Raw genomic sequence first — 24105 nt, 5'->3', positions numbered from 1 at the left:
ACCGTGTGATATGAAATATCACTGTGGGCAGTTGGGGTCAGCTGTCCCAGCCATGTCCCCTCTCAGCCCTTTGTACACCTCAGCACTCCCTGCTGGGGTGGTGGAGGAGCAGAAGTGGCCTTGGCTCTGTGCAAGCACTGCTCAGCAGTAACGAAAACATCCCTGTGTTATCAACACTCTTCTTACACCACATCTGAAAAACAGAAGCTGCTGGGAAGAAAAATAAATCTGTCCCAGTTGAACATAAATATCACCTGGCAACGACTAAAACAATATGTATCATCAACATTATTCTCAATACTAACTCCAAAACACAGCAGCTACTGGGAATAAAATTAACTCCTTCTCAGCTGAAATCAGGATAATAATCTAATCCTGAAAACAGAGAAGGAGGAGGGACTCTTCTTGAATATGGAAAGAAAAGACTGAAGAATTACTGATGTCTAAGAAATAAGTGGAAATATTTCTTGAGCCTATAATAATAAGGTATAAAGGCCCATTTTGGTGTGATGTTGGTTTCGGTTTTTTGCAGTGCTCATTCTTTTCTCATTCTATTTCCTCCTATTCCATATTCTTTTCACAACTGTGGTTCTATATTTGTATTTTTATGAAGTATGTGGTCACTAAGTGGTTTGCCAGTACCTATTCCAAAAAACTCCAGTTAAACTTTTGGGTGGTAATGGAAATCGGTTCTTGGAAGATTTTTATTTTCCCATCTGCTTTTTTTTTTGTTTACTTTAGCTCAAATCTCAACTCCTGAACATTGCCATGCAAAACCAGACGTTGAATGATATCCTTGGATCTCTGTCAGATGCTGTAGTTGGACTAACTTCAAGTCAGCTGGAATCTTTGTCACCTGAAGCGGTGCATAATGCTATTGCAACATTAAACCAAGTCTCTGGGTGGGCAAAAAGCCAAGTTATGATATTGTCCAGTAAATACCTCTCTTATGAAAAGGTACTTCTGATAACAGCTTTCCTATCTTTTAAAAATGAAATGTTTTTTTCTCGATGATAGTCATAGATTTTGAAAAGTTTAGTACAAAACTTCTTTTTAGGACTGTTAGTGGTCTGAAAAATGTTGTTTAAATCAAAAAACACATCCAAGACTATACCTCCCAAAGTAATTCTCTAATAACAGAGAGAATGACTATTTGTATTTGGTAGCTGTGTATATTATTTTGTCTGTGTCACTGCCCTAAACAGAATTTGCATGATCAGAGATCCCAGACTATATAGCGGAACATACTGTACTAGAGGGAATGGGGGTCCTCTCTGAAGCTGCTAAATAGGAGCCTTTTAGAAAATTGTCACGTTTGTTCCGTGGACGGGCTTGTCTCAGTTGAAAGAAATCTGAAGAAAGTGCATTCCCAAGCAAGAAATATATTAAGAATTCAACAATATTAGTTTCAATTTATTTATTAACATTTCTTTTTAAAATATATTTTCTGTTCACAAGCCAGAAAACTTAGGTTTTGTTTCTACTCTTTGCAGGCTTTATCATTTTATAACGTTAGTCAAATGGGCGCCTTGGTAACCGGTATTAGCACCCAGTCATTCTACAGCATGAACCCAAAGGAGCTTTCTCAGATTATTCGAGGCACAACATCCCAATACTTATCTGACTTGTCACCTACACAACAACAAGGAATCCTCAGGAAGGTGATTATAAACTCAAGGGTGTAACGGATCTCTCTGCACAACAGCACAATAACCAGATATGCAGAGCATGATTTAGAATGTTGTCACCAAGATGTATGTTTTAGCTCAAGGGTTAACATTCCTAATGTTTTTCCCTAACACCAAGTACATTTTGAAGGCTCTCTCTTGCTTAGTTCCGTGGTATTTTTAATACTGACATGTTTTTCTTTTATCCTCTTAAGAGAAATATTACACAGAATAGAAAGAAGAGCAAATCCTGTAAATCTAAGCATCAGTTCTGAAATGCCACATATTTATCTGTTTCTCTTTTTAGATAACTGCATCTGAAGATTTTTCTTCATCAGTCAAAGACATACAAGGATCTTTCTTTAAAGAAGTATCTCTTGCCAGTTTATGGAAACAGACTGGATATAATTCTTCAATGATGAAAGAAAAAGAACTAAGAAGAAGCCAGGTAAAAAATATTTTGCAGTTCCCATTCCACTGCAGTTTAGTATGATGGGAGAATAGGAAAAGTGCTGAGATACATATATGTTCAAGAAACAAACGTAAAAGGAATAAACTGCTCCAAATGTATCTTAACATAAACAATCAGAAGTCATTTAGAGCCTAAGCAGCATTTTGAGACAGAGCTATGGAAAGGGAGGCATTGATATGTTGAGCTTAAAAGTCTTCCAGATTCTGCCACGTGAATATTCTCTTTCCGGTACAGCATACTAGACATTTGCAGGTCTAGTGAGCCCTTTGACTGTCCAGAGAGATGAAAGGTTGGACCAGATAATAAGGTCCCTGCTAACCTAAACTATTTAGTGGTTGTGTGCCGTGGACGTGTTTAACATCATCTCATCGTGCCAGTCAGTGAAGTCTTGGCTTGTGTAGAAGAAATCCAGCACTGGATGCCAAACATTTTGGTCAGCCAAGCGGGACCATAGAAATGCCTTTGGACTACACAGAGAGTTAAGCATACAAAAACGTTGCAGTAGTTACTGTTACAACTAAGTTTAACTTTAAATATTCTGACTTTAATTTCAGGCTTTGTATCTCTGTGAGTTACTGTCTAAGAAAAACTACCCTATTGACCTTCTAAGGTATGGATGATAGTCTTTCTTGAAATGAAGTTTAAGTCTAGTTTTGTGATGAGAACAACTTTGAGGTAAACAGTATGTGATTATTTTGTACTATGTTGTGTTTATTCATTCCTTGACACCACAGGATAATACACCTTCCTCTTCAAAAAGAGTCTCCAAATCCAAAATCGGGATCAAAGCATTGCAGAGGTTTTGGTATTTTAAGGCTCAGTCAATATTTTTCAACATGATTGTATTTTTTATTTCAGTAGCCTTTTAGTTAGAAGAAACAGGAAAGAGGTGGTCAAGAAACTGTATCTTAGGACATGGTTGTAGGGAGTAAGGACTAGATCCTGCTTAAATATTCAAAAGATTGAACTTTGCTTTTTGTATCAGCACAGGACAGCTTGTCAAAGGAGTAACTTGTGAACTCATTGAAAGTATGGACACAGACATTTTTTTAAACAGTTTTAAGTTCTTTGAAATGAATCTTCATCTCCTTTCTCCATATCAGGTAAAATCAAAGAAAGACTTTGTGTATATAAACATAGCAATTTCCAAATACTCAATATCCAAACCGTAGGAAATTAGAGTTTGATTAATTTGTTTTAATTTTCTTCAAAATCTTGTATGCATGAACTTGTCTGTTAGCATATTTCACTTAGGTCTTTTGTGTGTGAATTTGTTATCGTACCTCATTTTGACAATTTCATTTGTCACTTAGAAAATGCAAGAAATTCCTATGGTCCTTCTAACTTGCTAGTTCATGACTAATCTGTTTGGAAATAAACATAAGTTTTGAAAACATGCAACATGCTTTCATGCACCCAAATAGATGTTTCATCTCTGATGCCTACAAAAAGAAAGCTCTAAACTACTTAAAAGCCAAAGAAAAATGGTCTCTGAAGATAATATGCACAGTTTTATATATGCTAACTTATAAGCTGTCATAAACAAACCATATTTTCATTCTTCCTCAAAGTTTCCAAATGTTTTAAGATCCTACATTTTTGTGGCTTTTAGGTTAATTGTTTGGCTTGGAAGTTTTGGAAAGTCTCCAGTGCATCTATTCCTCCCTTCCTCTTATTGGTGCTTCCGTGAGTTACATCTTCGTATATCTGAAGTTGCTGCGTTCTCAGCAGTACATTCAGAGTGGTCTTTCTGAGCACTTTTTAAATAATCTCTTCAGTCCAAATAACCTGTTGATCCAAGCAAATGGTAATTTATAAAAGTCGTCGCTGACACTAGCCAAAATATTTGCCGAGTGAAAGTTGATAATACTTGATGTCTTTTAGTATAGCTCATTTTTGTCACCATTGTGGATTCCTTAGCATCCTTGAAATCAGTCCCCCTTGCAGTGCTCTGTGCGCAGACTGATTGTGGTGCAGTGGTGTGGCAGCGATGAAGAAGCTTGTAATGTTGTGGCTTATGCTGTTGTTGATGTCTGATAAAATAAAGGAGTTAATTTGTTGGACTTCCTCGAACATAAGTGTTTATAATAACAAAACTAACTTAAATGAACTTTATGCTGCATTTTTTCTTTGGGTTTTGTTGAGGTTTTTTTGCCCCCTAGGTTCTAAGACTTGGTTTGCTTATTTGTTTAGGGTTTTTTTGAGAGTGGATACGTAAGACAAAGCCATTAGATGCTGCTCAAGTGCATTGCTCTGTATGGTTAAAAACATTTCAGTATGTTTAAAGACATTTTTGTAAGTTGGCAAAACTCTGCATTATGTAAATAGCCAAGTAATATTCGTTGACAGCTTTTTTCCTTAGGAAAAAAAAAAATAATAATTGTACCTTGATAGGAACTCCTCAATCATACAACTTGTTAATTCCTCTTTTTTTTTTTTTTTTAATTTCTTTCTTCCTGCATGCCTAAAGGGATAAAAGGCAATGAGAACTATTCCTTTTCTGGAATATGTTTAATTGAAAAGAAAGTAAGAAAAGAAAAGAATTCTGTTTGCAAAGGCATTACTCTATCTAAAAACAATTAAATAGTAATGGAGAGACTTTAATACAAGGCTTTCTACAAGCTGCTGCACTACGTTATTTGGCCAACAATTGCATATTGCTTGTTCAAGGCCATCAGGAGTCTGTGGTGCTCTTTGCCTACAGCCCTGGTAAGGCTGAGCTTGCGCAGCTTTGGGATATGGATTTATTTGCAAAGGCTGCCTGCCACTCTGGGTGGAGAAAAGCATCATTTTGTTTGACTTGCTGGGCCTTCTTGGACTTTGATCAAAGGGAAGCCTACTCTAAAACTACTTGTTGTCCTTAACCCACCCACCACATCTTCATTCATTGGAGAATAATTCCTAATAAAAAGGAGAATGAGGAAATGTTTCTGAACTGTAGACAGTCTTGTTTCATGGTGTTAAAGCATCTCAGAGCACTTTCATCCAGTTTCAGACTTTTATAGCATTTAACCATTTTTTGAAGCGAGGTTCATGTGCCGATGATCTGGAAGATGCAAGTTAAAGTAAAGTGTGGATAAATTGCAACTTTTCTGGTCTGGCCAGTTCATAATTTTTCAAGTCCAGACTTGTCTAAATTTTTCCATTGTGACAGATTTTATGGGTGTGGTTTGAGGTGTATGAAGGTCAGGTTTACATTCTGGGACTGTTTGAATTCTTCCTGCAGGATCGAGTACCTGGAGTATGTTTCAGGCCCTTTGTGTGTTCCTTTCATTGAAAGTCTGGGGAGGACTGAGATGGACCTTTTGAATCCAAGCCTTCACAAAAAGAACGCTGTCCTGCAAAAAGTGCAGGAGTGCTTGGTAGGTATGGCTAAAAGGGGTTAGCAGTGGAGGGGAAGCTGCAAAACAAGCAATTTGTAATTAGCCGCTGATAATTCCAAACTAAGTGAGAGTGGTTGATTAGTTTTCTCTCCCTTCATTGTCACGTGGTGCATCACAAACTTATCTTGCCTACTTGTACTCTCCGGTCCACATGCACATACTCGTGGTCTCCTATATATACAGACAGCAGCCTGACACAGACTCTCCTGCTCTGTTTCTGTGCAGTGAAACCGTCGCTGATGGGTCTGAGAGCCGAAAAGGCAATACCACAGCATACTAATTTCTTGTCGTCACAAGCAAGAGCAGCTTAGACCATTGCCTAGCTCAAAGAAGCAATTAGTGCTGAGGCCCCAAGCCCCCTGCTGTAGCTGACCTGATTTGAGCAGGGGAGTTGGACGTGGTCCCCTCCAGAGGCCCCTTCCAAACTCAGCCATTCTGTGATTCTCTTTGCACACATTATTGCACTGCATTTTGTACAGTAATGTCAGTGACTATCTACCGAAGTTCTTGACTTACCCATCTGTATTCTTACAGGTTTTTTTGGTGTACTGTTTTGATTTTGTTGTTCCCTGCCTAAGGAAACCCTTTCCTAGCTTCCTTAACAATTTCCCTTGATTCTATGTATGTTACAAAGTGTTGATTGTTCATTGCCATTGCTGGCTGCATTGGACTGGCCCGGACAGCCTGGACCTGATCCATTTGCACCTGGAGCTGTTCCCCCTTGCTCCACGCAGTGCTCGTCCTGCAGAGTTGTGCATTGCACAGGGGGCTCTGCAAGAGACGTGGTGGTACCGGGAGGATTTTGTGATTTCTGCTGCAGCAGTGACTAATTTTTAGGGGGAACTGGTTCTTTGATGTAGCTGTGAATATTCATGTTCCTATACTTACTAACCAGCCCAATAATACCTCATATTTTGGCAGCTGCTTGAGAAGTCTGTCAGATTTCTGACAGTGAGAGCTTGTGGCCTCTTTGCCACAAGGGCCCTGTGAGGGCTCTGCTGCAGGCAGAACTTCACTGTCTGTGCAGGTGCTGTGTGGTCACCTGGATAGAGGTACTGTGGCATGAGTTTTAGTTTTAATTATTTTTTGTGTGTGCTTCAGTATGGAATAAAGAATACACTGAAAGCTCTGACAAGTGCTTATTAAATATCACCAGTTGCACTGGTAAAAAGAAAACGTATAAAGCAGTCTCAGCAGAAATTGTAGATTAAGTTGCCGCTGCAAACTGTTGTGTCTTTGTTCCTTAAAGGGTCACAGAGCTTAAATGTATTGTGATGCAGTTTACTGATACAGGGCAAAACCCAAGATTAGCTCTGCCAACAAGGTAAATGCTTCTTATTTCAGAACGGCTCCATTGCTGATGAATATGATGTTGACCTACTTGGAAATTTAATCTGCTACTTACCTCCAGCCTTTCTGCATGGCAGAATGTCCCTGAAGGCAATGGGAACAGCCCTTCATCAATTCAAACTCTGCCAGCAGCTCAGCCACGAGCAGAGGACTGAAATTAAATACAAACTCCTAGAGTTATATGGGTAAGGTATTAGACATACACCTTGATTAAGCTGATGGCTGAGCCACACAAATACCAACCTTTCGCTTTGCCCAGATAAGAACGGCAATGAAAACAACACAAAGCAACTTTTATCACTGGCCAAGCCTGGTGTCTCTGTCCACTTAAATGACATTTTTCTTCTTGTGTGTAAAGTGATAACTGGGGAACAAAATACAACCCCAGGTACACACTGTATGACTTAAGTCCTGAAGGAAAAGGAGAGCAAGTGTAATGTTTGAGGAGAGGCAGGCAAAAAGACTCTGGTATGGCAAGAGAAAGGGTGTTGAAGGCAGAGAATGGTGCAGGAATTCAAAGAATGGGGAAACAGAAGTGGGATACTCCTTGTGCTGATGTGAGATGAGAAATAAATGCTGCAAGCACCTGTGGCAATGGGAGAGAGCTAGAGAGGAAGCAGAGGGATAGAGTTCAACCACCTGAAGCAACAAAGCATACAGCATATTGGGTGTCATTAATGACTTCGATTAGGAGGCTGATTGAAACCACACTGCTGTATCAGTCATGCAAAAACGAAAGCTGTTTCTGCCTTGCATTGTCTCTCAAAAATGTATTGTGTTTGAAAACTGAGACTGACATTTGTCAGATTTGTATCAAACAAACAGGCCAAACCTGCATAGTGCTAAGCTACATACATTTTGAACACCCAGCACCACTCGGAACTGAACCTGAACTTAATTTTTAAGACCTGAAATTCCTATAAATAATTTAGCATGTTATTTCAAGAGATATGGTACCTGTCATGGAATTGAGCTCTCATACAGAAGTGGCATTGGTGTCATTAAATGTGGCTCACCAAGGCAGTTAGATCTGCCTCCCATAACTCTTCAAATTTACTGTCTCTTATTTCATTCATCTGCAAAAATACAAAGCTAATAAGGCATAGATTTAAATCTTCTGTGCTATCACCTATGTTTTCTGTTTCTGTCCCTTCGTTTTAAAAAGGCGGCATTGGCAGCAGACTGGTACCACACTGAGTTACTTGCCTGAGTTGTTCTGTGAACTGAATCTTTTCAGAATGAAACTGTCCACTTCTAAGTGTGCATGGACCTGCTTTTCCCATATGTTGAGCACCCGCAGCTCCTGCTGACATCAGGGAAAGTTAGTTTCCCGACATCAATGAAGAGCAGCCCCTGTACACCTGGAAATAGTTAAATATTGGAATGAAGGAGGTTTTTCTAATTTATAAGCAAGCACTGGCAAGTATTGCTTGCTTGAGGTATTAGCCACATTGGTCCTAAGGTAAGGTTCTTGGAAAAGGGATGGTTTCAATTCTGATATGAGGTTTCTGCTTGTCTTTTGATACCATTTTATAGACTATTGTTGCAGTATGAAGAAAATAGTAAATTTACTTTTAAAACAATTTCTCCTTGAACATTGTGATACTAAGAATACTACCACTGTTGGGGGAGAGAAGGCGCTCCATTACCACAATATTAGAAGGCTTTCTCCAAATATATTGAGAGTTCCACTAATTTCCTATATATATAACAGGGGGATGAGAAAACACAATCTGATGTTAATAGTGATGAATCATCCCATTGGCTAGAAGTGTCTGTGGAACACACAGTATGAGAAAAACTCTGAAGTTTTAGTATAATTTTGATTGCGAACATTCTTCATTGATATGATTTTTGAAAATATTTCTTCAGCTCCCCAAACAACTGGTCAGCTGAAACAACATTAGATATTGGACCATTCACAGCTCTGCTGTCAAAAGGGGAATTAAACGTCCTTACTGAAAAGGTACGTTTTTATTACAGTTTTTCAGTTTGTATAAGATAAAGTTAGAATTTGGATTTGTGAATGCAATCTGTATTACATAACCTGAATCCTAAACTAGGTGAATAATTCTCTTGGCAAGGACCATGTGTTAATGTTTCACACATTCCTGGTGCTATCAAAATTTCTGGGGTTTGTTCTTGAAAGCAATGATTGTATAAACAATTATTTGCACACATACAACGATAATTGTATATTGTCATGTAGGGAAAAAAATAATGGGTTTCAAGTGTTGCAGACTCAAACATTTTTATTACTTCACACCTTGCAGTGTTGTTCCCTCCATCCTCCTGCCTTTCAGCCATAAAGTTATGTTTCTTATCCTGTTACTAATGGGATCGTACAGATCAAATTAGCATTTACTCATATGGCCCTTTGCCCTGGGGCCAGCCTCGCCACATAGTAATAACTGATAGCCTCAGCATTGCACTTTGTAGTTTCTTTGCCCTCTTAGCTTCTTATAATCTTTTAATTTTTATGTATAGGAGTAAATTGTACTGGAGTGAGGAATTCATTCTTCAGCAGAAATATGTGAGCACAGTCAGCAACTTTTCCTCAGGAATATAATGCTTATAATTGACCAAACAGAATAGAACTCTTTAACTGGGGGTTGGAACTAGATGATCTTTAAGGTCCCTTCCAGCCCAAACTATTCTATGATTCTTAGCAGGGTAGAGGAGAGGTCAAGAAAGCCTATAACAGCTGAACAGGTTAAAGTTATTTCTCATAATTTAATTGGATCCCTATCTTCAATTCTTACACTTACCTGACAGATTTAAGACTAGTACTTTCCATACTGCACTTGCTAAAATGTTGGAAGTTGTTGCTACAGGACGACTCCAATCAGGCAGTGCTCAGGTGTTACTAGAACCTGAGAGAGCGTACAAGAGGGAGACTGACGTAGAATTTGCTTTGTTTCTAATTTCCCCTCCCACCCCCAAACATACGCTGTTGACCTTTCAGCAGCAGCACACTTACTCCTCTCTTCTGAAACATCTGCATAAATAGGAAGCTGTTACTAACCCCTACTTCGCTGAGGTCTGCACAAGTCTTTCTCTGCAAATTGATTGAAAGAAATGAATCTTATTTATTCTTTCTTTCCTTTTCAAGTTCCCTGATATCATTTTACAAATAGCAAATACAATTGGACCAATTTCTTCAGCTGAAGAGCTTCTGTCAACTGTATTTGAATCTGTCTCCAATGCCACTGCCAGCATCGGATCATCTCTCACCAGACCTGGTCAGTATTTCACCTGCTGTCTGTGCCAAGTGCCAGATTTACAGTGGTGTCATTTTGGGCTGTGGTGGTGAGGTTCAAACAGACTTTGTTTCACCTTGTCTTGTTTTGAGAAGCCAAATAAAAAGTAAAGCATTGAATAACTTAAAGACCTTCAGACTTCTAGCAAAAACAATGAGACTCTTCGTCCTGTAGTTGTCTGATGCATTGACCAGTTGCTGAAACACTTAATTTCATTGCAGGATTGCATGGTTAAGCATCTCCTGGAATGTTCCTGAGTACACAAAGGAAAAGTAAATTATGTGAATTAGAGGGGTTTGTTTATTTTGACTTTCTCATTTATTTTTTACTTTCCTTTGTGAAATCTAAGTGAAAATCCTTGAATTAAAAAGCTGTGAAGATGACAAGTTACTGTTGTGCCAAAAGATTCCACACAGTTAATCTTTTGGCAGACATGAGCATATGTTGATTCAGCTGTTCTTAAATCTGATGTTGGTGGCACTGTGTTTTGTTTGTCCAAATGGACAGTTTGTAATAATCTAAAAGGTATTTTACTTAGCAATCAAATTAATCTACTAGAATGTCTGGTGACAAATAGGTCATTTTCTTTGTATAAGGTACATATTTTGACTATATTATCATATTACAATAACTATATTCTTTCTGTTACTTGCAGTTTACCCAGGCAGAATTTTTAAGCTAGCTGTGCTGTACCCTGCTGTGGGGGAGGCTTTTGAAAGCCCTAATGGGAATTTAGATCCCAACATTTCAAGGAGTTTGGTACTGTCTGCATTTGTCTTTGAAGATCTCTCCATTGGTTCTCTGCCTAGCAGAATACAGCTGAAAGCTGTCAGCCAGCCCTGAGCCACCATGAAATTCCATCTCCTTGTCTACCAGCAACAATGAATGATGAGTGTGTGTCTCTGGGAATTAGTTTACTCCTGATAATGCTGTATTCATATACAGAGAGAGACAGAGGGTGCTCTACAGAGTTGTATTTTTGCATAGCTGGAAAAAAAAACATGACGTCTGTTGATCAGAGGAGTCATTACACAATTATCATGCTCTAAAAAAGCAGAATCGAGCTGGGAGAATAGCAGAGTATTAGTCCAGCTCTATGCGTGAAATCCACTCTTCCTTTGATAAGTAAACCATCTGATCATAAGCCGTATTTCTTTAGACATGGGCCACAGGACTAAAGGTTTGGCATCAGGTATTTCAGTAATACTGTATCCTTACACGTGCTCTTTTTGGGCTCGATCACAACAGTGTGAATCCCAAAGACTTCTCTAATCAGACTAACTCAGGTCCAGCGTGGTTGTGGAGCTGTCTCCTCTGCTTTGCAAGGGCAGTGGAAACCTGCCAGTGAAGCTAATGATCTTTCAGGGCTCTGAGGCTGTGGTGCACGAATCCAGCTCAGGGGGAATCTGGGAGATGAAGAACTGAAGGATTGTTGGTTTTAGTCTAAGAAAATATACTTCTGCAGTCCACGTGTGATATGGAAGTTCTGTTACCAAACAGAATCTTATCAGCTCAGCAGAACTCGCATGGTGTTTTCAATAAGGAATAAAGTTTTATGGCCAATTTGTAAATAGATAGAAATTTGGGCATTATGCAAATAGCTCTAGAGTAACCCTGATGCTCTCTTCATGCTCCCAGCCTCCTCTTATGCTTTTCCCACAGTCCAGTTGTGAGCTTATAACAGTAGTAATTACCAGTGACAGTTCCTACATCTGTGTTTACATCACGATAAAAACAAAGGTGATGCTTACAGTGAGATGAAACATAAGAAGCAAAACTCAGGAGTTGTGTGTCCGAGATGCTACCAGAAAGCAGTGGCCTGGCAGGGAAAAGAATTCAAGTCGCTTGCTTCAAGCATTGAGGTGTTGCATACGTTATATATTCTTCATCAAACTAAATGTGATTAAATAGCAAAAGGAAGTGTGAAGTAGCATCAGATACAGGAAGCAAAGCCAAGAGTCTAATTAGTATTTGTCTCTGTAATTGCACCAATATATTTGGTGTGTTACAAATAATAAAACCAACGTTTTTTCCGAGAACACAAAATACTAGGTTTTCCAGTCTTGAGGAAGGGAACGACACTGGGTCTGGATGGGCAGTATTTGCATGATAAAAGCTGACCTTTTGCAACAGGGGAGAATGAAACAATGCGGCTTCACAAGAGGGCGTGTAAAGGGAGAGCAGAACATCAGCTGGTACAGTGGAAGCAGAACAACATTTTCGTTTGCTCAACACATTCAGTCTTTTCAGTGTTCTACCCACTACTGCAGCTTTATTTGATGCAAATAAATCCCTTCTCTGCCTCCTTTCAAAGTACAAATCTACTATGTACATCCTCGCTTTAGTTTATTTATCGAGGGAGCGTAGCTCAGGCACATCTGTAAAATTCTTGCTTTTTGCTGGTAATGACCGTATCTGAAGACATGTAGGGATTGTTTGGTTTAGATAATTGTTTAATAAAGATTTCCTGAATTAGTGACAGAAGAGAGAGCAGTAAGCAATCACATTAGGATTCAAATTTCTACTTTCCATCAGTAATAGAGGTAGATTGCGCCAACAAAGTCCAGGATTTGTTAAAACACACAATGGAAACTGTTTTGGTTTATTATGCATAGAACCTGAACCTGGCTATATGTAAGATTTTTAAATGGAGTTTGTCTGTCCAAACAGTTCTGTTGTAAGCGAACAGCCCTATCTAGATCCTGACATTTTAACAGCCTGCTTGACATACAGAATAAGCACCATGCTGCTCTGGCACATCCAGCTTCCGTCTTCACCTTGTTTAAATGTCAGGCAAGTCTTAAAAGACGTATATCTTTGTCAGAGTATTTCAGAGTAAAAAGACCTCTTGTGCCTGTTACTTTCCTGTTGAGCTGGGTTCACACGTGTGTTGTTTGAACGTGGAGAAGTTTATACAGCTGCAGCGTTTTTGTGTGAAGCGCCGTAGCTATATGAAGACTTCCACCAAGGGCATCCTTGAAGATTCGCATTTCATTCTGACTGAAGCAAAGCTCCATAAATGGTGATTTTAACTCAGAATAAGCCACCGCCTAGTTTTTGATGCCTTTAGCCAATTTGGCCTGGACGAAACTTGCAAGATGTTGGTTACTCTTATTGCCCACTCCAGATTTTAGTTTTATTGTGGCATCTTACATTGTAATTGTTATGAGATATATTATATATATCTGCTCTTGTTTCCTTTTCCAGCATGCACTGCCTTTGGAAGGCAAGAATATAGCAAATTTCTTGCAAGTCAGGCAAATTCTAGTTTTACATCCAGGATATTAACAGTGTAAATATTTAAGGAAATTATTTCATGGCAAGATAATTAGTTTATCAATATCTCATGAGCTGCAGTTAATTAATAGTCTACCGCACTCTTAAAACTCTACATGGCTTTGATTTTCCTTTTTCAATCTCCTTGAAGAAAACTCTTGCTATTTGACTTTTTTTTCCTAGACTGCCTGGGAACCAGAGCTCCTTCTTCAGATGAAATTATTAAATTAGCAAAAGCAAATGTTTTCTGGTCAGTTCAGGAACTGAAATGCATGGACGCAGGGACTTTTGACAAAAACGTGGAACTTCTTGGGACTATCTCAGGTTTTAAGAGCTCCCAGCTTATTGCCTTGAAGGAGAAAGCCAAGCAGGTAATTATCCTGTCTGTGAAGGAAAATTAAATCCGTAATTTGATTTGTGTTGTTGAACTATGCCATTCCAAAATAGCTGTGCTATGGCAACGTCACTAGTGCTGCAAGAATATCTATTGTTTACTGGAAAAATAATGTGAGATGGTGGTAGAAGGTTCCCCTTGCTTCAGAGTCAGCAAGCAAGTAATTCTGAGCTATTTGCAGCTGAAAAACTTAAGTGCTTTTACTTTTTAATTGCTTTTCAGTTGCTTGCGTCTCAGTTTTCTTTCATAAATGAAGTATGAGCAAGCAGTGCTAAAGGCTGTTAATCAGCCTGTTGAGAATTAAGCAGAGTGTTAAAGTGTCTACATCAATGTTAAATATAGTTTACAGCGGTATAAAACCAGACTGACTGAAAGACATTGGTTTTAGCTGCATAAAGCTCATTCTCCCACCTTTTTGTCAGGGGCAGGGACAAACCATCAGTCAGAAATGTTAGGAAGGAATAAAGAACCACATGCATTTAATGTCTTTACTAGGATGTCACTGGCGAGCGCAAGAAACACAGCAGAGACAGGGCCTCTGTCTTTCCCAGGCTGTAGACGAATGGAGAGGAACAGGGCTCTAGTCTTAGCTCTGAATCAGCAGCGTAGGAGGCTGGGACTAAAGCTTCTCCTTGTCTGGCACTGCAGCGCAGGATCTGTGTCGGAGTACTGAGAGCAGAGTTCTGGTGCAGTTCAGCACATTGTGTCGGGCAGAGCATCCGTAAGGTGTTTGGGCTCCAAGCAGCGCTGCCTTGGCCAGCGGTGGGCTGGGAGAGAAATCAGACCTCACTGTTGATGCTGCACCCCTCCCTAGGGGTGACCTCCTCTTGCTGCTTTGTGGTTGCTTATACTGGCAGGGAACAGGTATTGTCCCAAACATGTTTTTGTGTCAGCGAGGAAGAGCCTTATGGTGCAGTCAGACAAGTTGTTTTGGTTGCAGAAAACCTCACAGTAGTTACCATCCTCACGGTTACCATCCGCAGCCTATCCTCAATTTCTTGTCACAAGCATCTGCTAGAGGTTATCTGCTCTCTGCTTCCATCTCTGCATGGCTTGCTACTCTGTAATCCTATCTGTCAAAATGATCCAACATTTTAAAAGTCCTTTTTAGGCTCCATCAGATCATTCTGACAGAATGAGGTTATGAAACATCTATAAGTGCAGTTGGCTGCAAGTAGTGCAAGTGCAGATGCTTGGAGATCCGAGGGCTGTGACCTCTGGAGGAAAGCAGGAGCAGGGGACGGGGGGGACATAGGCAGCATCTCATTAAAGCAGCAGCAGCAACCAGAGTAGTGGTGCTGACCATGACTTTTGAGTAGATTAAGGCCAACAGTGCAGTTTTTAGCAGTGAAGCTCAGCTTTTAAAACTCCTGAACTGCAGGTGTTTGGAGAGAAGTGGCGCTAACCGGATTTCCAAAAGCAATGGTGACTCACTCAATTCTATCTCTGCCACCTTGTTGCAGTAGGACAACAGCCCACTGCATCAAAAGCATTTTTCCCAAGACAGCTTCCCTCTTTCAGCATAGAGACGTGAGTAGAAGAAGGGGGGGAAAAAAATCCTAAAATAAAATAAAAGCAGTGCACATCTGAGATAGTGGGAAGTAAAATATTTTACAGCAGCATAACATAATGGTACGCTTGCAGAGAGATATCTTGTTGTAGGGAAGTTGTCAGCAAGGGCAATACAGTCATATCCCAGCTATATTCAGTTCAAAGATATGCAAATCTGTAGTGCGCTGAATGAAACTATATTCTGTGTGACTGTTTGTAAGACAGATTGCAGCTAGACAAAGACAGACTTCCTATATATTAATTTGCAAAATGCAATATGGTGTTACACTGAAGGAGAAGCATAAGAAATCAGATAGTACAGGCAAAGCAACTGCAGCCCTTTAAAATTATGTGCATAAAATGCTGTTATGTTATTAACTAAAGGGCATCTTTGATTAAAGGTTTGATTAAGCCAGCTTTAATTTCTCTCAAATTGATTGATTTTCCCTAAAACAAACTGCATACTACTCATGGTCCCAAACTAATTCAAAAAGTCTAGTTATCAGATGGTGTCTTAATGAAAGTAAGAAGCTTAGCTCACTTGTAAGTGGAAGGTCTCCAAGCTCTGTGGTGGTAGCAGATGTGTGGATCTGTAGTTTCTAGGTGAATGAGGACAAAAGAGTGTTTCAGTTTCACGTGTTTTGTTATTTATATCGTTATGCCTGAGATTTATCCAGCACTGTTGGATAATACTGTTTATGAAGGACTTCAAATTCTGTAGTTTATGACCTACATCAGGAAATAGACACATGACATTTTTGACTGCATGTGTTTCATGTATCTCTTAAGCTAGAGAATTAAGAGCTTTAAAATTGGGCTAATGCTTTTTGCTATTTATTTTCTTTGAAAAAGATTGAAATTTCCCAGGCTTAGACCCTTTTTCTGTTTCTTTATGACATCGCAAAACCAACATGAAAGATCCGGTGGAAATTCCTGACTGAGCTGAGGTCCAGCAAAGCATCTCTTAAACAAAGCCTTAACCTGGGTGCTGTAGTTGAGAAAAGCACCTTGTCAGTCGTGAGGCTGCTCTGTGTTGGATATTTGCGTTGGTATGAACAGCAGATGGACTGCAAGTCTGCATAAGGAGTGTTTTAGTCCGGAGATCTGTCCCCTTTTCTTTATTTTATGCAAGTTGTTCGTAAAGATGCAGATGTACCGAATCTGAAGATGCAGATACTGTTTAGTAGGCAACTGCAGAGATATTCCTTCAGCAAGTCCTTACTAACTTTTACCTTCCTAATTTTTTGAACTTAAGTTAAATATTAGCTATTCTGGAAATGGAATAAATATTTCCATGGAACAAAGAGCCTGAATGATCAACTTAGCCCAGGACTGGCTTTTTGTTTTATTTTCTGATGTGGAGCTAGCAGCACAATGATGTACTAGATAACTGTCATGCGCTGACTGGCATAGTGCCAAGTTGCTGAAGTACATGAGACATTTAAAGGGAGCTCTTTTTTCCCCTGATGTCAGCCTCTCTTGTTCAAGTCCCTTCCTCCAACCAAAAGCCAGTGTCTTTTTTTTTTTTTTTTTAAAGACAGTTGGCCACCTCCTGAAAGATGCTGACCACTGACTATCATCTTCTATCATTTCCAACTAAACATAATGGACAGTTCTGGCCTCTGCAAATTCAGCTCTTGATGGACTTCCATTATTCCTTATTCCAGGAGACCTTTTCCTGAAATCAAAATTTTCTTAGGGCTTATCTGTGTCGGCTTTTGAATCGCTGCAACTGTATCACAGATAATGTTAAAAGCAGTGGAACTTGTCAGTTTAAATACATTGGTACTGGTATAGAAGATATCATACTTATTTCTCTGTTTTTACAGAGATCTTTTAATTTAGTATTGTATGCAGACTAACTAGAAATCAGACATTTAAGAATTAGCTATCTGTCTTAGGGTATTTTAAAACCAAGGGTTTTGAGAACAGTGGGTGTAGAGGAAGATTCGTAATGGTCTAACAACACTCTCCATTAATGAATCTCTTTTAAAGGTTTGGGGTTCCCTGCCAGACTGGAAGAGTTACCACATTGTTTCTCTGGGCCGCATTGCTCTGGCACTCACTGAAAATGAAATCAAAGAGCTGGATTTGCATTCAATTGACACCATTTCTGTACTTAGTCAGCAAACAGAATGGACTTTTACCCAGGTATGTTATTGATTGTACTCCTGGTGAAAGGCTCTGGATTCATGCCCTTGGGAACTGAAGTCCTGGAATTGCCTAGGAAACAGACCCAGCAATTCACACTACTCCCTGCTGCTTTTCTGCAGCTGTGACCCAAGTGAAAGTGGGCAGGTAGGTCAGCGCTGATGTCTGCCTGGCTGCTGGTCCCGTGAGATGGCCAAGAGACATCAATCACTATTAGTTGGGGTAGTGACGAGTATCTTCTTTATCACTTGCCCACTAAGTAGTAGGAACAAGGTCAGCAGTTCCTCTTACACTGGCCTCAGAACAAACACTGATGCCAGGAGATATTAGCCCTTCCTAACTGAGAGTAATCACTGACGAGGGTAACGTGCCCCCAGTTCCAGCATCCGTTGCCCTAGAAGCCTAAGCGATTAGCCAGTATGCTCCTCTCATCTTCCTTTCCTTGGATAGCTTCTACTTATGTCGAGGGGTCTTTTGTAATAAAAAGCTTTTATTTATACGTGCAATTGGCAGCACACTCCTGACTCTGTGACCCAGAACATCAGGGCTCCTTGGTTGCACGGACGCTGGTGTGGTGGCAGCCAGCTTGGGCAGAACACCACAAATCTGTTTAACAGATCCTTGCTCTGAAGAGCACCATCAGAAGGAAGACCCTGAGGGGATTTTGTAAAATACTGATTGGCTTTTGAGGTTTCCTGCTGTCAGAGGGAATAGCTGGTTAGAAGAGATTCTTCCTGACTAACTTTAGTTGTCTACAAGTTAGGCAGCTAGTTCAAGCTAGTCGTTTGAAGCTCAGCATAGTGGAAAGATTAGGAAATCTCAGAAGATGCTTGTTTCTTTCCCTGCTTTTGGAGGATGCCCTGGTGTCAGGATTAAGCTAGGAATACAGTTTTTAAATGGTTTTGTTAGGATGAGCACCATCCTAAATGACTTGGGCTTGTAAAAGTATTTTGGTATCCATATCCCATTCATACCCGAAAATTAGTCCTAAACACAGATCAGCACCTACGTATCACACTTAAATAAGACAAGACCTGACTATTAGAAAAACTAAAAATTTCATATTGATCCCCTTCAGTAATTCGTTTTCTTCTAGCAAATTAATTGAATTGGGCAATTCTACTAGGTGATTGAGTATTGGTTTCTTCTGATGAAGCATTTCATCACTTGCGACCCAGCAGAAGAGGCGCAGAGCGTTTTCAAATCCCTTGCACTGGGGAAGTGGTTGTATAGCAATGCATTGTTTCAGTGCCACATGTAGGTGGTGACCATGCTCCTCCTGAAGGCCATGGCAAAACTCAGTTGCATTGAGGAGGCCCTGGATTATATATGGTCGGTAGCTTCTGGTAAGATTTTGAGCTTCTAGTAATAAAACTTTCAATTATATTTACTCCGTTCATGCATAATATCTTACTGCTTTTGTAGGCAAGATCTATTTTGCAAGGTTTTCTAGAAGACTCTGGCCAGACAATCAGTACACTAAAAAGCTTTGATTTAGTTGGATTAGGAGATGTTCTATGTGCTTTGGACTCCACAGAAATCCTGTCCATAAGGACTGCTGAATTCAGGTACTGTGTTTAATACTTTATGAAATATTTATTAGTATCTCTTATCGATAAAATGTATTGTACGTTTTGTTTTCCCTCAAGATTTCCAGAGCCTAAAGGACACTTTTAAACATTCCAAATGCTTTTAGAAAGGCAGTAACTGTTATGGAAGGCATACGCTACTTTTTAAAAGTATTTTCTATTTTAGATTTCCCCTGCCATTTATATCTCACCATTTACATATTCCGTGGAGAAACCCAGTTTTTTGCTCTAAGCATTAACGATTTGTATGCAATTTCTGTACATATATTTTAACTTGAAAATGGGTTTACAGTTTTCTTGCAGCAGACTCTGTATATTCTGGGCGTATTTAGTATTGCATGTAATCGCAGCATGTGACGTTAACCTCGTTGCCTTTTGCAGTGCTGCTGTTGCAAGAATTGGCCAGTTGTTTTGTAGCACTCCTGTTCTGAGGGAGTTTAAGAAGATGACAGAATCTGTGTTTGGTCCTGCTACCAGCTGGAGCAGCTCTATTTTACAGGAGATTGGTACCATAGCAGGTAACAAAATTCAGACTCCAGCTGGTGATAGTTCTGAAGTATTATTATTAAGCATTAAGAGACACGTTCATGTAGTAGTGCGTTTTCCTAGACTGGCAAAAGACATTTCTTCCAGAGAAGAGTCACCTGCAGGGATGGACACCCAGCAAATTCACTAGCACTAAGGAAAAGTTGTAGTGTTCTCCATAAATTTCTCTGAATCTGTTGCAGTCAGTTGGGCCCTGTAAGTTAGTAAATCAAGGAGGCCAAACCTAACCAGAATTTCAGACCCACTCACTATTTGTGAAGGATTCTGCTACGAGAGTGGCTGTATTGGGTCAGAGCAGTGCTCTAGCTGACCAAGCATCCTGCCTCGGACAGCCGAAAGGATGAGCTGCACAGGAAAGAGCAAGAGAGCAGCGTTAGCCTGCAGAGGTGCTTCTCCAGGGTGCTCTCACAGCCTCGGAGCCTTCCCGAGCCAGAGGTCAAATGCAGTTTTGTTCATGTGGGTTTTTTCCCCTGTAATTGTTTAATTGCATATTGAACTGTCATAAACTTCAGCATCCCCAGCGCCTGCTGGTTATGATTCCACACTGTAAATACCTAATGGGTGAAGAAGTAACTCAGTAACTCCCATTGCATTCTTATGCTCGCTGATCTGCAGAAGAGGCTGCGAACAAGCGTTCCCTAATCATGCTGCTTTTGACTTTACTGAGTTTTATCATTGTCTCTTTTGTCTCTTTTCCAAGCTAAAGTAACTCAGGTAGAGTACATTCCATCAGGTGGTTTTTAATGTTGAAATATAATGAAAGATAGAAAACACAAAAAAGACCCAGTATCTCTCTCCATAATGCACCATGTAAATAATTTACTGGATATTTTGTATAAATGCTTAAAATTTGTGTTAGCCTAAAAATAAACCTAATAAAAAGAATATTAACTGAGTTCTGTTCCTGTTTAATTTTTTTAGGTGGTTTGAACGAGGATGAATTAAAAGCTTTTGATAAAAATTTGATGCCATATTTCCAGCCAATAGCAATAAGACTTATACCTCCTGAAATTTTCCAAGTAAGAGCTCGATTATTGAAGAAGTAACCAATTTTCTGTTGTTTTTGCTCTAGTATAAATAAACTGCAGCACTGATTTATCGCTTGGTTTGGGGTTTCAGAAAGAATTTTTCTATGGTCTGTTAAGTGAGAGTCAGTCAAGGATCTGAAACATTAACTCATCTATACCTTCTGTATTTGTGATTCCCATAAATTATGCTAGACAAACTTTATTTATTCTTCAGAGCGTTATTCTTCAGGGGAAAAGCAAAGATCTAGGATCAGAAAGCAAGGAATGGACTCTTCCAACACTGTATTCAGATCTGACTTTTCTTCTCTTTCTATTAACATTTGCAAGGATTCTATCGTAGATAAAATTTCTCTGCTGACTATGTAAAAGCGTTTGTATTATCCTAAAACCTGGCAAAATTCTCCGGAGTTAGCTCTGAAAAACAGATTGTACAGGCAGATACGGATCAGAAAGGAATTACATTTAATTACAGCAGTTCTGAACGCAGACCAGGAATTAGAACATGGATCTTGAGATCATTGCCCCAGACTTTATTTGACTTAGTGACAAGATTAATATTCTGCCTAGGCTGGTCTCTTTCGGATGCTCGCGCAAGCAGTGTGCTTATGGCCAGATGAGCTAAACAGATAGTTAACTGTGTCAGCTTCCATAAAAGAGAAAAACTCCTTGGACACTAACTAATCTGCACTGTACCACTGACCATTTAGATAAGCTTGAAATGTCCGTGATGAAACGAAAACTAGGCAAAACTGAAGATCCATGGCATCCTGTAGAATTTCTCTGAAATAACATACATTTTTCTGAGGAATGATAGTAATGAGTCTACAAAATGGTGCTTAACAAATAACAGGGCACCTTCTCGGAAGAGTTCTGTGTATTTGGAAGAGTCAAAGCAGATTTTTTCTTTACACGCGTTTTGTATAACTTCATTTTATAGCTGTATACATTATTCAGATTTTCATTTATGAAAAATTACACTGTATTACGGACTTTAATTGAGTTCAGAAAATGCTCAGTTCAAAATTTTTGGAACTGTAGACATTTACGTTGAGTTTGTTCAGTTTAAAAGACTACACTATTTGATTGATAATGAAAAATCAGGAGTGGTTTGCTCCATTGTCTGACTTACTTGGAAGGGAAATTTGTCTTTCTAAAGTAGAACCTGGATGCAGAATTGTTGCAGCAAAGAAGGCTTGTTGTGTAGGAGGGCTGAAATTCTTGTGACTGCAGAATGTTAACTAGAATCAAAGCAACCCAGCACGCCCAGTACTTTACAAACTGGTTAATTGCTGTGTGGTATAAGATAATTACTGTAAGATTATGATTACCATGTTTCATTTTTAAACACAAGTTTTAATATGACCAAACTTGGAAGATTTTTGATCTAAAAGAGAAAATCGAATAATGAGATTAAAGCATGTTATTTTTCATCTCATTGCTTTAGTGCTAACTCTAATCAAAGGCCAAATATGTAAGATGAGCAGATGTAAGAGGAAATAAATGAAAACACAAGAGGGTGCACAATGTCATCAGTCTTTGACGAAATCAGAGAAGTGGTGGCAGAAGAGTTAAACTCCACTAATATATTGAAGAAATGTCCAGTTCAGCGTTGGCATAGAAAGCTTCTCAAGCTGTCAGATCCCAGCAGCAGAGAGGTGAAAGATAGATGAGTGGTCAGTGAAATAAATGAATGCTGAGGATTTTTAAGCTATATTGAGCTCTTTTCTAGGAAGACAGTGTTGAAGGCTACTTCCCTTCATGCCAAATGCAACACAGTGCTGACTTCCAATTCCTTGCCTGCCTTATGTAATTGACAGCCCAAACCAATTTTTCTGGCTTTTATTCTTCCCAGGTGTTGTCCCCAGAACAAATAGCTAACCTGGGCCCTGAAAATGCTGCTGTGGTTACCAGATCACAGCGTGAGCATCTGAATGCATTGCAGCTCCAGAGCCTTCAGCTGGCGCTGGACGGAGCCAGGACAATCACCTCAGAGATACAAACCAGTGCAAGCACTACTCAAGCGCTGCAAACGCCAGCTCTGAGTGGTGAGTAGTCACTCCCTCTTCCTGCTTAGAGCAGAATGACACTCACATACTAGTGGGATACGCGGTCTTGCAGCATCCACCCAGGTTAGACCTGTATTTTGTAAGGTGGGTTACAGGCAATTTTCTAACAGCTTTCTGAACTCATGCCTCAAATCACGTCTGGCCAAGACAAACAGCAAGGACATTGTTGGATTTACCTGCAAAAAGAGATAATGAAGGAAGATTGTCAGATAGCATTAGTAGCTATATGCTACTAGTAGCATTACACTATGCTAGGCACTAGCTTGTTTAAAATGTAGTCTGAAACAGTGAGCTTTTCCTTTTTGCCCATATTCTTTGCCTAAATTAAGGCAGAGCTCTCCATCTCTGGACCTTCAGATGATAACCTGTATCTGCAGCAGAACCTTGTTTGCAGGGCAGCGAGTGGGACAGGAGATAGCACTGGGGGGGATTAGCATCTTTATGCATACTATAGGACCCCTTGAACAGCTTTTCTCGCTGTTTCTGTCCTATTTGGAACTAAAGCTTATTAGTACCTATGCTTCAATGGTTTAACATTTTACTCGTCCGTATTGCAGTTTGTAGTAGGCAAGTTATGCTGGCCAAATATGTTAATGGACATTTTACAATGAGTGGGAGTTAGCACAACTCAAGCCAACGCTGAGAACTTATCCCTATCAGACAGTAAATATTGTTCTTTCCAGTGGCACCTGTGAGATGTAAGCTGTTGAGGAGGAGAGAGGGATGTTGAGGTGCTAAAATAGGAGTAAAGGGAACTATATTGCCATGATGTCCACACTGGAATTAGAGCAGATGTTCCTAGAAGCACCTGAGCCTTGCTCTCAGCCCAGCTCCCTCACGTGTGACCTGTTCCTCTGTAGATATGCCAAAGGGAGCAGCTTCCTGGGTAAAGATCACCCGAGTTCTTGAGTTTCTCATTCATTGTTCCTGTCTCTAGTGAGTACCACCCCTACAAAATGCTTCTCTTCAGAGCTGCAGGTGTTACACTGGAAGTGACAACTTGGACTGCTGTCATCTTTTGAGCAGCTGAGTGTAGTTAGGATTCACATGTTGGAATTTGCTGCACCTCTTTGCGGTGGTATAGATAAGACTATGCCAGACCCGAACCGTATTGTGACACTAAGACACGATGCTTTGTGATTTTCAGGTGCTCCCTGTGTGCGTGGCTTCAGCATCTGGTTCTGTTCTGTGTTTATGCTGCACCTGCCTTTCTGAATCCACGGTTGTTAAGCTTGAGGTAAGTTATTTTTTCCATAAGAGGTAGCTTTTTTCTATGATTCACTTGTAACAGTGATGGCTGAGCAGCCGCAACCACTCAGGTGAAGGATTGTGGGACCCCCTTCCTTCCTTGAATACAGAAATAACAATTCCT

General features: G+C 39.8%; 1 protein-coding gene across 2 annotated transcripts in view; it reads left to right on the top strand.

Moving 5' to 3' along the window:
• Window positions 1-24105, top strand: part of OTOA (otoancorin) — a 41462-nt gene that overhangs the window by 15791 nt on the left and 1566 nt on the right. For both annotated transcript variants that reach the window (XM_054080791.1, XM_009566063.2), the window contains 17 exons: window positions 742-957; window positions 1494-1661; window positions 1975-2115; window positions 2694-2749; window positions 3125-3242; window positions 3752-3825; window positions 5366-5501; window positions 6867-7057; window positions 8745-8838; window positions 9985-10114; window positions 13592-13779; window positions 17349-17504; window positions 18930-19072; window positions 19475-19611; window positions 20561-20658; window positions 22520-22712; window positions 23881-23970. In XM_054080791.1, the coding sequence (XP_053936766.1) occupies window positions 742-957; window positions 1494-1661; window positions 1975-2115; window positions 2694-2749; window positions 3125-3242; window positions 3752-3825; window positions 5366-5501; window positions 6867-7057; window positions 8745-8838; window positions 9985-10114; window positions 13592-13779; window positions 17349-17504; window positions 18930-19072; window positions 19475-19611; window positions 20561-20658; window positions 22520-22712; window positions 23881-23948 (2307 nt within the window). In that variant the 3' untranslated portion in view covers window positions 23949-23970. The remainder of the gene's footprint in view (window positions 1-741; window positions 958-1493; window positions 1662-1974; window positions 2116-2693; window positions 2750-3124; window positions 3243-3751; window positions 3826-5365; window positions 5502-6866; window positions 7058-8744; window positions 8839-9984; window positions 10115-13591; window positions 13780-17348; window positions 17505-18929; window positions 19073-19474; window positions 19612-20560; window positions 20659-22519; window positions 22713-23880; window positions 23971-24105) is intronic.

Source organism: Cuculus canorus, chromosome 15 (assembly GCF_017976375.1).
Source record: "Cuculus canorus isolate bCucCan1 chromosome 15, bCucCan1.pri, whole genome shotgun sequence".
In the NCBI taxonomy this organism is placed as follows: Eukaryota; Metazoa; Chordata; class Aves; order Cuculiformes; family Cuculidae; genus Cuculus; species Cuculus canorus.
The sequence above is the reverse complement of the archived record's forward strand: the minus strand, read 5'-3'. Positions and strand labels throughout refer to the sequence as shown.